Source organism: Brassica napus, chromosome C4, assembly GCF_020379485.1.
Source record: "Brassica napus cultivar Da-Ae chromosome C4, Da-Ae, whole genome shotgun sequence".
Classification (NCBI taxonomy): Eukaryota; Viridiplantae; Streptophyta; class Magnoliopsida; order Brassicales; family Brassicaceae; genus Brassica; species Brassica napus.
The window spans coordinates 29,020,885-29,035,451 of record NC_063447.1 but is presented as its reverse complement, the minus strand read 5'-3'; the positions used below and the strand labels follow the sequence as shown (position 1 = coordinate 29,035,451).

General features: G+C 38.1%; 2 protein-coding genes across 2 annotated transcripts; one reads left to right on the top strand and one right to left on the bottom strand.

The window, feature by feature from the left end:
* The first annotated feature begins 639 nt into the window (after positions 1-639).
* Positions 640-1,904, top strand: LOC106444975 (universal stress protein A-like protein). Its single transcript, XM_013886430.3, has 5 exons — positions 640-656; positions 888-1,066; positions 1,160-1,269; positions 1,491-1,609; positions 1,690-1,904. Exons 2-5 carry the CDS (start codon positions 895-897, stop codon positions 1,778-1,780), a joined length of 492 nt encoding a protein of 163 aa, XP_013741884.2. The 5' UTR covers positions 640-656; positions 888-894; the 3' UTR covers positions 1,781-1,904.
* An 8,308-nt stretch (positions 1,905-10,212) lies between these two features.
* On the bottom strand, positions 10,213-11,322 carry LOC106444976 (dnaJ protein ERDJ3B-like). The gene is made up of 4 exons (XM_048755718.1): positions 10,836-11,322; positions 10,635-10,711; positions 10,487-10,558; positions 10,213-10,401 (listed from the first exon to the last, which is right to left on the bottom strand). The coding sequence occupies exons 1-4, from the start codon at positions 10,915-10,917 to the stop codon at positions 10,213-10,215; spliced, it is 420 nt and encodes a 139-aa protein (XP_048611675.1). The 5' UTR covers positions 10,918-11,322.
* Positions 11,323-14,567: the final 3,245 nt, after the last annotated feature.

Here is a 14,567-nt window from a genome sequence, read left to right as displayed (position 1 = left end):
AATTAACCCACGTCTCTCTTCTATTCTCTTATTTTTGATTTATTTTTCGGCCCGTTTCGCCTAAGGACGGTCTGCTGGGACGCCGATAACGTTGGCCTAACCCTTGGGTCCACCAAGAGCATTAAAGCGCAAACGCATAAAGATCATCAAAGGTGTCAACTTTTTAGTTGGAAGATAGCTATCTGTATACATCTTATCTTCATTTTAGGGTCATGATATTTTCACAAGGGGACCAATTATGTTTTTAGGTTTTATTTGCTTCAATAATACACTTCAGTTTTTATACGTTTATGGTGGATAATTCAGATCTGAAAATTATGATGAGTCAATTAGTGTAACTTCAAGAACCTGTACTCATATATATGAACAAAATGAAAGGTCCAACCATTTTATATAGATTACTTTTATCTTCTTCTTTTTCTAGAAAGTTCAAGAATTTTGAGTTCACAATCTAGCATATATATATATATATATATGATTTTATCTCTATACAAATATCACATAACACTTCAATATAGTATGAGAAAAGAGTCAAATAGCGTAGTTATATTCACAGTTACAATATTCTTTTTCACATCTACAATATCTTCTTTGATTGGTTAGGAATCAAACGTGGGTTTATATCTTATCTTTACATAACACAAAACTTTTCAGCTGTAAGTTTAGTCACGAGAAGGTGTCTTTTGCATATATAACTAACTAGTTACAAGTTACCCAAAATATATCTAACTAACACACTTAACTCCAAAACCAGAAGTCAAGTGGGTTTTGGGTTTGCCGAGCTACTTGTATAAATAGAGCCAAAACCGCAGTCTCTTCTTCCATCAAACCTTCTTCATTAGATATTTCTTCTCTAATACTTTAAGCAAACAAAAGATTTTTTATAGTAAATAAATGGAAGAAACAAAGGAGAGAAAGATCGTTGTAGCAGTGGACGAGAGCGAAGAGAGCATGGAAGCTCTTTCATGGAGTCTTGACAATCTTTTTCCATATGGTTCCAATAATACTCTTATCCTCCTTTACGTCAAGCCCCCTCTTCCCGTTTATTCTTCCATTGATGCCGCAGGTTAGTCTCGTTATTACACAATATATCATTTGATTGAGTAAACCTTGATATAATTCTTTCAGCTTATGGAACTTTGTTTGGTCAACTTTCTAGGGTTTATAGTGACCGGAGATCCGGTTGCAGCCTTGAAGAAATACGAAAATGAGCTAGTGGAATCAGTCATGGCTCGATCTCGAAACGTCTACCAAGATTTTGAGTCCGATGTAAGCTTAGTCCAACAAATTTTGGATCACTTTGTTAAAGAGATTTGACAAATTACTAAGAAGTGAAAACAATGGAATTTATAAAAAAAATAAAATAATATATGTATTCAATACGAACCCCACATATTAATTATTAGATTAGTTAGCGATCTATTATTTCCAAAGATTTAACGAAAAAAAATGAAAAAAATAACTAAAGCTTATTGTTAAGTAATGCGCAGATTAATATAGAGAGAAAAGTTGGAAGAGGAGATGCCAAGGAAGTTATATGTAACGCAGTTCAGAACCTTAAGGCTGATATGTTAGTTATGGGCACACATGACTATGGCTTCTTCAAAAGGTAAGACCTTAATTAATCTTGTTTAATACTTACGTTTTATAATGGTTATTGATATGATGTTGTATATGTTTCGTTGATAGAGCTTTGCTAGGCAGTGTGAGCGAGTATTGCGCCAAACGAGTGAAGTGTCCTGTGATTATCGTGAAGAAGAATATGCCTCAAAATAATTGAGCTCAAAAGTGATAAGTCTTATGATTGTGTATCGTTTGAAAGCAATTGATGTAACGGTTGAATCAATCTTCTTATGCAATAATGTATATTATATATATGAATTACTTTTACGTTTTTATTTTCACTAAGGTCTCAAGTTAACCTGACCTGAACACAACGGTGGATTTAACGTATGAGAAGATCGAAGATTTCGATATATGAAATTTAGTTAAGATGAAGTATGTGAACTAAATTTTGTCTAAGGCAACGGGTGTCTTCTCGAAATTTTGAAAGAAAGACTTCAACAATGTATGCAAAGAAAACCTCGTGTAAATAAGTCATATTTTAGTGAAATCATGAAAGAATTTAATACATAAAAAGACAATGATCAAAATCATTACAAGTTATATTTAAACAACAAATTTCTAAAGAGAGGAGTACTAAGCCAAGACTTCTTTGATCTTCTTTTTCTGATCCTCAGTGAGAGACGCACTACAAGAAAACATGGGGATTCTGATGGCCGAAATCGTCAGAAATTCGTCGGAATAGACCGATTCCGACGAATTTATGACGAACCTGTCCGTCGGTATCGTTTTGTCGGAAAAAAAAAATTCGTCGGAATTTCGTCAGACGGACAATTCCGACGGAGTGGATTCCTCGGTATATACCGACGGACATTGGTTCGTCGGAATATACCGACGGATATTGGTTCGTCGGTATATTCCGACGGATATTGGTTCGTCGGTAAATTCCGACGGATGTTGGTTCGTCGGTATATTCCGAGGAACCGTTGTCCGTCGGTATATTCCGACGCCCAGAGTTCGTCGGAATATACCAATTTTAAAAACGAATTAATTTTGCATTTTTATATATTTTTTATATTAAAAATTAATTAATAAATTAAAAAAATCAGAATAAAACTAATAATATTATAGAATTTAAATTCATACAAACCGAAATAGAAAAAAAACATTCAGAAAGTTTAAAATTCATACAAACCGAAATAGAAAAAAAACATTCAGAAAGTTTTAAAAAGCCGAAAAAACTAAGATGAACTCGAAGACATCAAACGATCTAGCTTCTGCATTATCTCGGTGTTGAACTTCTTCGGGGATGCCAACTAAGCAAGGATAGTGGCATTCTCCGAACGGATAGTGGCATTCTCAGAAAGGATAGTGGTGTTCTGCTCCTCCAATGCCCCAATCCGTTCATCTTTGTCATGTAGCTCCTCGAGAATCATGGGATCGGCATACGGAGCTTGCGAAGAAGATGCCGGATACGAAGAAGCACGGCAGGCCAACCCAACTAAACGGCCTCCTTTCCTTTTAGGAACCGCCTACAAAAATATTTAAAGTTAGTAAATAGGGACAAGTTAGTAATCGACATTATAAAAAATATATATTAATAAAAAAAATTACCTTTTCAACCATCTCATTTATTTGCAATAGAGACAAGTTGGTTGAATAGAATCGCCGTCATCAGAGAGAGGCTGAGATTGAGATACTATTTCAGCTTCCACCAAATCAACGACACCTTTGATCACGGGGTCCTGAATTTGACCAGTCGTCTTGTTAGTGTGAGCCACCTTAATGAGTTGGAGACGATCAACGGGATTACTGTCATTTGCTTTGATCTAAAAAAACCGCCATTATTAGCCAAGGAATATATAAAATATTTATTTAAAAAATATAAAGATAAATAATAATTAAAAACTTACAAGTTCATCCTCCTTAGTAGACATAGAGAAAGCGCCGAGGTTGTGCACATACATACCTTTCCTGCCACGATCGCTCTTCCGGTTCTTGGAGTTCCTAGAAGACGTCTCTGCAGTTTCTTCCTTCTCCCAATGAGCTATCAACTGCTCCCACACCGTCCCGTTGATGAACCGTGGCCTCTTGTTCTTCTGCCAAACTGTCTTCCACGCGTTTATCTGCTTCGTATAAGAGTCCATAGCCTTTTCGTTGAATTTCTTACGGACTGTTTCCGTAAGATCGGAGTGCCAGTTGAACTCTTGCTACAAAACAAACATAATTTAATAAGTAAATATATTTAAAAAATGTAAAAACTTTAAAAAAATGAAGAGTTACTATACCGCAAACTGACGAAACCACAACTCTCGTTCGTCGGAAGGGATTACACTCCACTTTGGATATTCAAAACGGAGCATGGAGTACATCATCTGGTTGATGCTCCGGCTAATGCCATTTTTCGACTTGGTGAACCTTTAAAAAAAATACAAGTTAGCAAGTTAATTAAAGGAAAAAAACATAATGGTACAAATAAAAAAAAATACTAACCAAGTGATATGTCCTCGTCGTGGGTTGGGTTGGAGAACCGGGAGATGCTCTCGACCTGGTTGTTGAACCAATAGTTGAACTGGCATGACCCCCGGATCCTGTTGAGCAGCAGCGCGAGGGGCAGCGGGAGCTGGAGCGGGAATATATGCGGGAACCGAGTTTTGTTCATGAGACGATCCCGATGCACGGGAACTGCTCACCGAACTACGTCGAAGACGGGCTGCGGGGCGGGGTTCATCCTCGGACCTAAAAAAAAATTAATACATCAAAATATTTTCAAATCATTTCTATTTTTAATGTTTTCATTTATATATTTACAAAAGGTTTTATAAACGTTTTAAAAAAACTATTAAACCTTTTATTATACATAGTTTATTACTAGAAACTTATAAAAAATAATAAAAAATTAAAATTTTCTATTATACATGATTTATATATATATATATATATATGTATACACAATTATAAAAAATTTATAAATGTAGAAAAATGTTGTTAAATATTTATAAATTTTTTTTAAAACGTTTTATTATACATAGTTTATTAGTGGAAACTTATAAAAAATTATAAAAAATTTTTAAATTTTTATTATACATGATTTATATATATATATATGTATACAAAATTATAAAAAATTATAAATATAGAAAAATGTTGTTAAATATTTTTAAAAAAATTTAAAAACGTTTTATTATATATATTTCATTACTGGAAACTTGAAAAACGTTTTTAAAAATCAAAAAACGTTTTAAAAATATTAAAACGTTTTGAATTTTAACAAAAAAAAATTCCAAAAAAAACTAAAACAACAATCCAAACAACAATCCTAACTTATATATCCTAAACTATCCATTCAATCCTAAAATTTTCAATCAAACAACCTAAAATCCGAGATCTAACTTCCAAAACCCTAAACAATTGATATAAAAGAAGGTTTGCGATGATTCTTACATGATTTGGGGTTTGGGGAAGAAATATGAGGGTGAGAAGAGGATTCGCCGGTGAAGAGAGGTGGAGAAGGGCCGGAATCGCCGGAGAGATGGAGAAATCGCCGGAGAGAGTTCGTTTTGAGAGAGAGACAGAAATAACGAAGAAGGAAGAAGAATGGTTATTATATCTGAAAAACTAAAACAACAATCCAAACAACAATCCTAACTTATATATCCTAAACTATCCATTCAATCCTAAAATTTTCAATCAAACAACCTAAAATCCGAGATCTAACTTCCAAAACCCTAAACAATTGATATAAAAGAAGGTTTGCGATGATTCTTACATGATTTGGGGTTTGGGGAAGAGATATGAGGGTGAGAAGAGGATTCGCCGGTGAAGAGAGGTGGAGAAGGGCCGGAATCGCCGGAGAGATGGAGAAATCGCCGAAGAGAGTTCGTTTTGAGAGAGAGGCAGAAATAACGAAGAAGGAAGAAGAATGGTTATTATATCTGAAGATTCCGACGGACACGGGTTCGTCAGTATTCCGTCGGTATAATTAAAATATACCAAATGGCGATTCGCGAAAATTTTCACGCGGTTTGGTTCTCCCGGGCAAATTGGATTTCCGACGGAATGTGTCCGTCAGTACATTCTGACGGAATTCTGACGACTTAGTGTTTAGGGTGTTGATTACAAGTTTCTAAATGCAAAATCCATATCTTTGATAAGATATATAGTATTTGCATAAAGATTTAACAATAAAAATGTTTTTATAACACAATTTTACACAACAACATTTTTTGTAATGTAAGATTATATGAATATGATTGTATAAGTATATGAGTGTTAAGATGAGATGTTATGAAAACAATGATATGCATACATAAATATTTTAATGAGTTGTTATATTTGAACGGTTGCGATCTAAAACTATACTAAACACTTATTATGTGTTATTTTCATAGTTTTGGCATGTAAATTTATAGATTTTTATGATTGAAATTTTTTAGAAACACATGTCGTCGGTAATTCGTCGGAATATACCGACGAAATTCCGACGAACCTGTCTAGTTCGTCGGAATGTCATCGGTATATACCGACGAATTACCGATGACCTTTACAAACTTCAACGAAACCCTTGGTCGTCGCTATGTCGTCGGTATATTGGGAGGGATTTCCGACGGACCAATAAAAAAAAAAAACTAATCAGAATTTCTGAATCTTCATCAAACTCCCCAACCTCGGCTTCTGGCTCCGAATGTACAACAACATCATGTCCAAACACAGTCAAATTCTCAACAAGTTGAACATTTTCCAAATCTTCAACTGCCTGGGCGTTGCTGGTAGACTCTGGTTGCAATGGTTCATCATCATCAGAAGTTCCATCCACTCGTCCTCTTGGGTTGATTTGCGTTACAGTAACCCATGGATCGTCTCTGTACGTCACCCGAGGGTAACTTATGTAGCACACCTATACATATCAATTATACAAGTATTAGTAAAATATATAACATTAATTAATTATATTGGTAAAATATTATGAATAGATTGACATACCTGATCAGCTTGCGAACCAAGAATGAAGGGATCATAATATTGAAGTTTCCGCCGCGAATGAACTGATGTAACACCAAACACATCAATCTTCACTCCTCTATCTGGGGTGGTGTCATACCAATCACAATAGAATACTACACAACGCAATCCAACCATTCCAGGAAATTGGATTTCCAATATTTCTTTTATGTTGCCGTAGTAGACATCGTCACCGGAAGAAGATGAAACACCAGCATCATATGTTGTCTTAGAATGACCTTTCCTTGTGAATGCATATCCTCGCGTACAAAATTTAGGATATGATTTGACCACATAGTTTGGTTCCTGCACAAATTCGCGTATCCAATCATCGAACACAAGACATCTGGCCAAACCATCATTCACCTATAAATTAAAAACATATATGATTGAAAAGTTAATTAGTTTATATTAAATTTAAACTAATCATTTGCATAGGGTAATATGATATATGACTCACATAACTACGAAGCCACGCAGGAAATCCGTTATCTCTAAGTTGTCGAAGCTCATCTTCTGTTGCATGTCTGTGAGTCATACGCAACTCCGCCATATATACACTATATACAAAAATATTATCAATATGAAATAAATTTATTGAATATTAATCTAACAATAAATGAATAAATATTTTTACCTCTCATATTGTAGAACATCTTCACAGTTGGTGAGAAAATATGTTTGCAAATGAGCGTGCTCAGTGTCCGTAAGTCTCCGCTTCGTGAAATTTCCACTAAGTCGTCCTATTTTCTTGAACATGCTTGGGACAGTAACATGATATGTTGCTCTCTCCCCTCTATCATCATGCCGAGCAGGTCTTCGGTGTTTTGTATGCACTTCTGGTGGAAAATATTTTTCAGCAAAGATTGCAGTTTCTTCATTGATCACCTGTGCCACTATAGATCCTTCCACCCTGCTTTGATTTTTGACCATCTTCTTCAGATGATGCATATAACGCTCAAAAATATACATCCATCTGTATTGCACATGACCACCAAGTTCTAATTCTCTTGCGAGATGAATAGCAAGATGTTCCATTACATCAAAGAATGATGGAGGAAATATCTTCTCAAGGTTGCACATGCTGACTGGTGCGTTTGTCTTCAAATTATTAATACCCTCTTCAGTCACTACTCTGCTGCATAAGTCGCGGAAGAAAACACTAATCCCTACATAGATAAAAGACATAATTTTCGTAAGTATTAAGTTTTTATAAGCATAATTGTTAAATATAAAAATAAATTAAATTGTAAAAATATAAGATACCTGCAATTGCTTCATGAACATTACGTGGCAATAATGCTGAAAAAGCAAACGGAAGGAGGCGCTGCATAATTACATGACAATCATGACTCTTCAAGCCAGTAAACTTTCCTTCGCTTCTATCAACGCAGTTCCCCAAATTTGATGCATATCCGTCAGGAAATTTCACTTTATCTGTAATCCAATCAAAGAACTCTTCTTTTCTAGCACCATCCAGCCGATAAATGGGAAAAGGGGCCGTACCGTTCTCATCAACGTGAAGTTCAGAACGATCACAGATATCGACTAAATCCAACCTTGACTTCAAATTATCCTTCGTTTTACCTTGGATGTTAAGGACTGTGTTCATCAGATTGTCGAAGAAGTTCTTCTCAATATGCATGACATCTAAATTATGCCGCAATAGATGACTCTCCCAATATGGCAGATCCCAGAAAATACTCTTTTTGTGCCAGTTATGTAGCTCCCCAACCGCACTGACTCGAATGTTTTCATGTCCACCTACATCTGGCGTCCTTTCTGCATCAAAATTCCTAAACTGCTTCAACAAATCTTTCCTACTAACTTCCTCAGGTGGACCATCAAACACCTGCTTGTTCTCGTAAACGAAGTCTTACTCCTGCGGTATGGATGATCAGGTGGTAGAAATCGTCTGTGACAGTCAAACCAACACGTTTTCCTTCCGTTCTTTAGTTGAAAAGCATCTGTGTCATCTTGACAATATGGACATGATAGCCTCCCATGTGTTGTCCATCCAGATAACATACCATATGCTGGAAAGTCACTTATTGTCCACATAAGTACTGCCCGCATCTGAAAGTTTTCTTTGCACGAAACATCGTATGCCTCAAAACCATGCGCCCATAGTTGTTGCAACTCATATATCAGTGGTTGGAGAAACACATCTAGTGATCTTTTAGCATGATCTGGCCCGGGGACGAGAATTGAGAGAAACAAAAACTCTCGTCGCATGCACAAGCTCGGCCGTAAGTTGTACGGTGTCACAATAACTGGCCATAGAGAATACTGTCTTCCATGCTTTCCAAATGGGCTGAAACCATCAGTAGATAATCCAAGATAAAAATTTCTTCTCTCTTCCGCAAATTCTGGATATGTTGACTAGAAATGTTTCCAAGCCTTCGCATCTGAAGGATGTCTAATCTCACCATTTGTGGAATGCTCTGCATGCCATCTCATTGCTTTTGCTGTGCGCTCACACTGATACAACCTCTTCAATCTTTCCGTCAAAGGCAAATACCACATTCTTTTGAATGGGATCGGAACTCTTCCCCTCGTCTCCTGATAACGAGGTTTCCCACAAAATTTGCATACATTCCGTGTCTCATCCGCTCTCCAGTAGATCATGCAGTTGTCAATACATACATCTATCACTTCGTACGGTAGTTGAAGACCGGCAACAAGTTTCTGAACCTCGTAGTATGAACCCGGTGCAAGGTTATCCTCAGGTAGAATACCTTTGACAAAATCAGTAATCGCATCCATACATTCTTCAGCCAAATTATAGTCTGTCTTAATACCCATTAATCTAGTTGCAGATGATAAGACTGAATGACCATCTCTACAATTTTGATACAAAGATTGTTTTCCAGCATCCAACATGTCAAAAAATCTCCTAGATTCGGGATTTGGTTCTTCCCCTCTATAATGATCATGTACCATCTGCTCAGTACCTACACCATAATCTATATCCGTTCTAGATTCCTCTAACCTAATATCAGGCTGAAGTTCACTAACAGGCTGAGGTTCGCTAGTACTACCATATTCATAACCAGTTTCCCCATGAAGGTACCAAACTTTATAATTACGTGAAAACCCTTTCATATACAAATGAGTCCAAACATCAAATTCTTTTATAACCTTATTATTATTGCAAGTAGAGCAGGGACATCTTAACATACCACTTTTTGCATCCGGTTGCTGTTGAACAAGCCTCATGAATTCTCCAATCCCTTGAACGTATTCTTCCGTAAGCAAATTGGTGTTCGGATCCAAATGAGGTTTATCCATCCACGAACGATAATAAACTTCTGAAGACATGATTTTCACGGAATTGTTATGACTAAAGAGAATGAAGAGAGAATGAAGTGTGAATGAGTTGAATGAGGAGGGGCTGTATTTATAGGAAATTGCTTACGGCCCTCCGACGACTTTCCGACGAAATTCCGACGGATGTAAAGAAGTCCGTCGGAATTCCGTCGGTATTTTCTAATCTCAAACGGCTATACAACGGTCATATATATTTTGTCGGCAACGGTCACATGGTTCGTCGGTATATTCCGACGACCCATGTTTCGTCGGAATTCCGTTGGAAATGGCCGACGGAATTTCGACGACTTCAAATTTTTGGTTTTCGTCGGAAATTGGTCAGTAATCCGTCACAAACGTCCGACGACATTGAGGTCCGTCGGAATCTCCGTCGGAATTCGGCGTGTTTTCTTGTAGTGACGAAGGAAACATAACCTCAAAAGTGACAAGGTTGCCTTTCTTTGTGCTGTAGTGGAGTGGCATCCCTTCTCCTTTGAACTTCTTCACTTCCTTGGGATTTGTAATTCCCTATTCCACACACACCATATCACTTCATCAGATGATCAATTTCGAGTTTTTTTCTGTGGTGTAGAAAGAACGTAATTAGTGTCACCTTGGAACCGATGTCAACTCCGTGATCATCCAAGTGTTTAAATGATTTCTCAAAACCAACTAGCGCCTCAACCTGAAAGATGTAAACAGATAAGATGTCGGTTTATTAAGTAGAGATACAGAAGATGTTGGTGGAATATTTAGAGTACCAGTGTAATGTTGATGGTCATGTGTAAATCGTTGCCATCTCTCCGAAACGGGCATGTGGTGCAGCTTTGATTCGGAACTGCCAAAATGTACAATAATATAACGGTTAATCCTCTGATCATGAAGATAAATGAAACAGTTGTTTTAACATCAAACGCAGTCAATTTCAAAACGATCAAAGTGTCAATTTCAAAAATACGAACCCTTATTGATCTCAGCGAACTTGCGAGTAGCTTCATCGTTTCCTTGATTCTTATCAGGATGATACTTCAAAACGAGTTTCATATAAAAGAAATAATGTTTGCTTTATAAGACTCCAGCCTTCTAGCCAAACCCATTACTCTACGTTATAGAAGCCTTGAAACATTCACTATGAGTAGTTGGGTAACAACCAATGTACCAGGCTTACAACTTGGAACAAGACATTTAAATATACCTGGTCAATCTTGTAATAGCTGTCCTTGTCCGTGACAGATCTTAGACTACCGTCCACTAAGATTTTAACCCCCTCAACTCCCTTGGTATTAGGGAGAATCATGTTACCTAAAAGAGCCTTCAGTTAAATATTCAGAGGAAGAACATGTAGGCAGAGTCCAAAATATAGCAACAAAGAGCTTTATAAAAGCTTGCAGTTATTCTGTCAGACCTGAAACTTTTTTAAGAACAGTATTCGCTATCAGTTCCTGAAGACAAAAAAAAGTAGCCACTAAAATATAAGAGCACTCTGTTAGGGAAAGCGGGCACGAGGCGCAGCGGAATGTAACGGTCATGTTCCCCTGATCTTGTGTGAACCTGTGAGGAAAATACTTCGACGATAGCAGGATATAGTATAAGCAATAACTAAATGAGACAAGCACTTTTTACGCGGAAAACCTCTTCGATGTGAGAAAGAAAAACCACGGGACCGTAGTCCACTCAACAATCCACTATATAAATGTATGTGAGTACAACCACGTCCTCCCTGTTCAACAACCTGAATAGAACAGGGACTCAAGCTACAAAGAGCTACCTCCAACACAAGAAGAACAACAACAACAAGAGAGCAACACAAAGCTTCAAAACTAGCAGCAACCAAACGACCTCAGCTCACAAGGATTCCGGCAACCAGAGACTAATCCCATCGTACAAATCCAAGATAAACCAGTCAAAAACACCTCTGGAAAATTTCAGCTCAATCAGAGAAGATCTCACCGTCGGATTTACCAAACACTCAAGACAGTACTGTTGAAGAACTATGACGACCAGCTTCACTAAAACCCAGACAACAGAAGATCCAATCGTTGAAATCCAAATCCCTTCGTTGAACCTTTAACCCAATGACTGAAGAAGCTTCCCGCAAAATATCAGCCCGATCAGGATCCGCTTGACCCTCCAAATCTGCCTTGACAAACCCAGACGAAACTCTGCCTCCTTCCCTCTTTTCTCTCTTTTGTCTTTTTGATTCTTGTAAGTCTCTACATAAAAATTAGGTCAAGAGACTATATATATGTGTCTCACTAACCCTAAGAACCTCCAAGGCCATATACTAATCTCATGGACTAATACCAATGGCCCAACTTCTAAGTTTGGTTATCACCAACCAAACCCAATGGGTTTCCTCCATCTAGAAGGAACCCAACAAACTCCCCCTCCGACTAGGTGGAGGAAACAGCCATTCCAGCTATCCTTCGGCATACTTCAAGCTTCCCCCTCGGCAAAGACTTTGTCATCATATCAGCTCCATTATCATCCGTATGAACTTTCTCAAGTTCCACTTCCTTAGAAGCAACCACATCTCGTATCCAATGATACCTCCTCTGAATGTGTTTTGATTTCGAATGAAATGTAGATTTCTTCCCGACACAGATGGCGCTTTGACTATCACAAAGAAACACATACTTTTCTTGCTTGAAACCGATCTCTTCACAGAAGTTCTTCATCCACAACAACTCTTTACAAGCTTCAGTTGCAGCAATGAACTCTGCCTCAGTGGTAGATAGTGCAACGCACTTTTGCAGCCTTGACTGCCATGCCACAGCTCCACCCGCAAATGTTACCAAGTAACCCGAAGTAGACTTGCTAGAATCAACATCTCCAGACATGTCAGAATCAGTGAAACTGACCAGTAAAGGCTTTTTACCCCCAAATGTAATCTTCAGATCAGAAGTCCCTCTGAGATATCTCAAAATCCACTTCACAACATTCCAATGTTCTCTTCCTGGATTGGAGATAAACCTGCTGACAACTTCAACGGCGTAAGCTAAATCCGGTCTTGTATAGACCATGGCATACATCAAACTACCCACTGCCGAAGCATATGGAACCTTCTCCATATCTTCTTTCTCCGCATATGTCTTCGGACTTTGTTGACTGCTCAGTCTTAAGTGTGGAGCAAAAGGAGTACTCAACACTTTAGACTTGTCCATGTGAAACCGCTTAAGTACTTTTTCAATGTACTTCTCCTGAGACAAGTGAATCAGCTTCTGACCTCTGTCTTGAACAAATCTCATACCGAGAATCTGTTTCGTTGGACCCATGTCTTTCATGGCAAAGGACTCACTGAGCTGCTCTTTCAGCTCCTTAATTATGTTCATGTTCCTGCCCACAATCAACATATCATCGACTTACAACAACAAGATGATAAAATCATCCTCACCAAACACCTTCACAAATACACAATGGTCTGAATCAGTCTCAGCATAACCATGCTCCCCCATAACAGACTTGAACTTCATGTACCACTGCCTTGGTGCTTGCTTCAATCCATAAAGGCTCTTCTTCAAGCGGCAAACCAAATTTTCTTTGCCCTTTTTCACATAGCCTTCCGGTTGTTCCATGTAGATCTCTTCCTCCAAATCACCATGAAGGAAAGCAGTCTTCACATCCATTTGCTCAACCTCTAGATCAAGGCTCGCTGCCAATCCAAGTACAACCCGAATGGATGACATCTTCACAACAGGAGAAAAGATTTCATCATAATCAATTCCCTTCTTTTGGTTGTAGCCTTTCACAACCAATCTAGCCTTGTGTCGAGGTGGCAAATTGTCATCCTCATGCTTAATTCTGTACACCCACTTATTAAGGAGAGCCTTCTTGCCCTTAGGCAATTCCACCAACTCAAAAGTATGGTTCTACTCAAAAGAATCCATCTCCTCATCCATGGCTCCAAACCACATATCCTTGTGTTCATCCTCCAAAGCTTCATCATAGCTTTCCGGCTCTCCCCCATCAGTAAGTAAAACATACTCACTAGGATCATACCTTGTCGACGGTTTAAGACCTCTTTTGGATCTTCTAACAACAGTAGGTTGGTTCTCAGCAGCTGGTGTCTCACCATGATCGTCACCATGATCACCACTGCCATATTCATGTGCGGGAGCATCTGCACTGGGTGTATCATCCTGAACCTCAACCTCAACCTCACCGTGGACCGATGTAGAAGGAGTAGCCTCTAAATCAATCAAACTCTCAGAAACCTGAGCTGGAATTTTGGACTTGTCAATGTCCTTAATCGTTTGATCTTCCATGAACACAACATCTCTTCTCCTTACTAACTTCCTTTCAACGGGATCATAAAATCTGTACCCGAACTCATCCTGACCATAACCGATGAACACACACTGCCGTGACTTCATCTCAAGCTTCGATCTCTCATCCTTGGGAATAAGAACAAATGCCTTACACCCAAAGATTCTCAAGTGACTGTAAGAAACATCCTTACCAGTCCAAACCTTCTCTGGAATATCACCATCCAGTGGAGCACTCGGTGACAAATTCAGCACATGAACCACCGTGTTCAAAGCTTCTCCCCAGAAAGTCATCGATAAGCCTGACTGTGAGATCAAACATCTCATTCTCTCGACAATCGTCCTGTTCATCCTTTCAGCCAACCCATTCAACTGTGGAGTCTTAGGTGGCGTGAACTGATGCCTTATTCCATGCTCTTTGCAATAAGC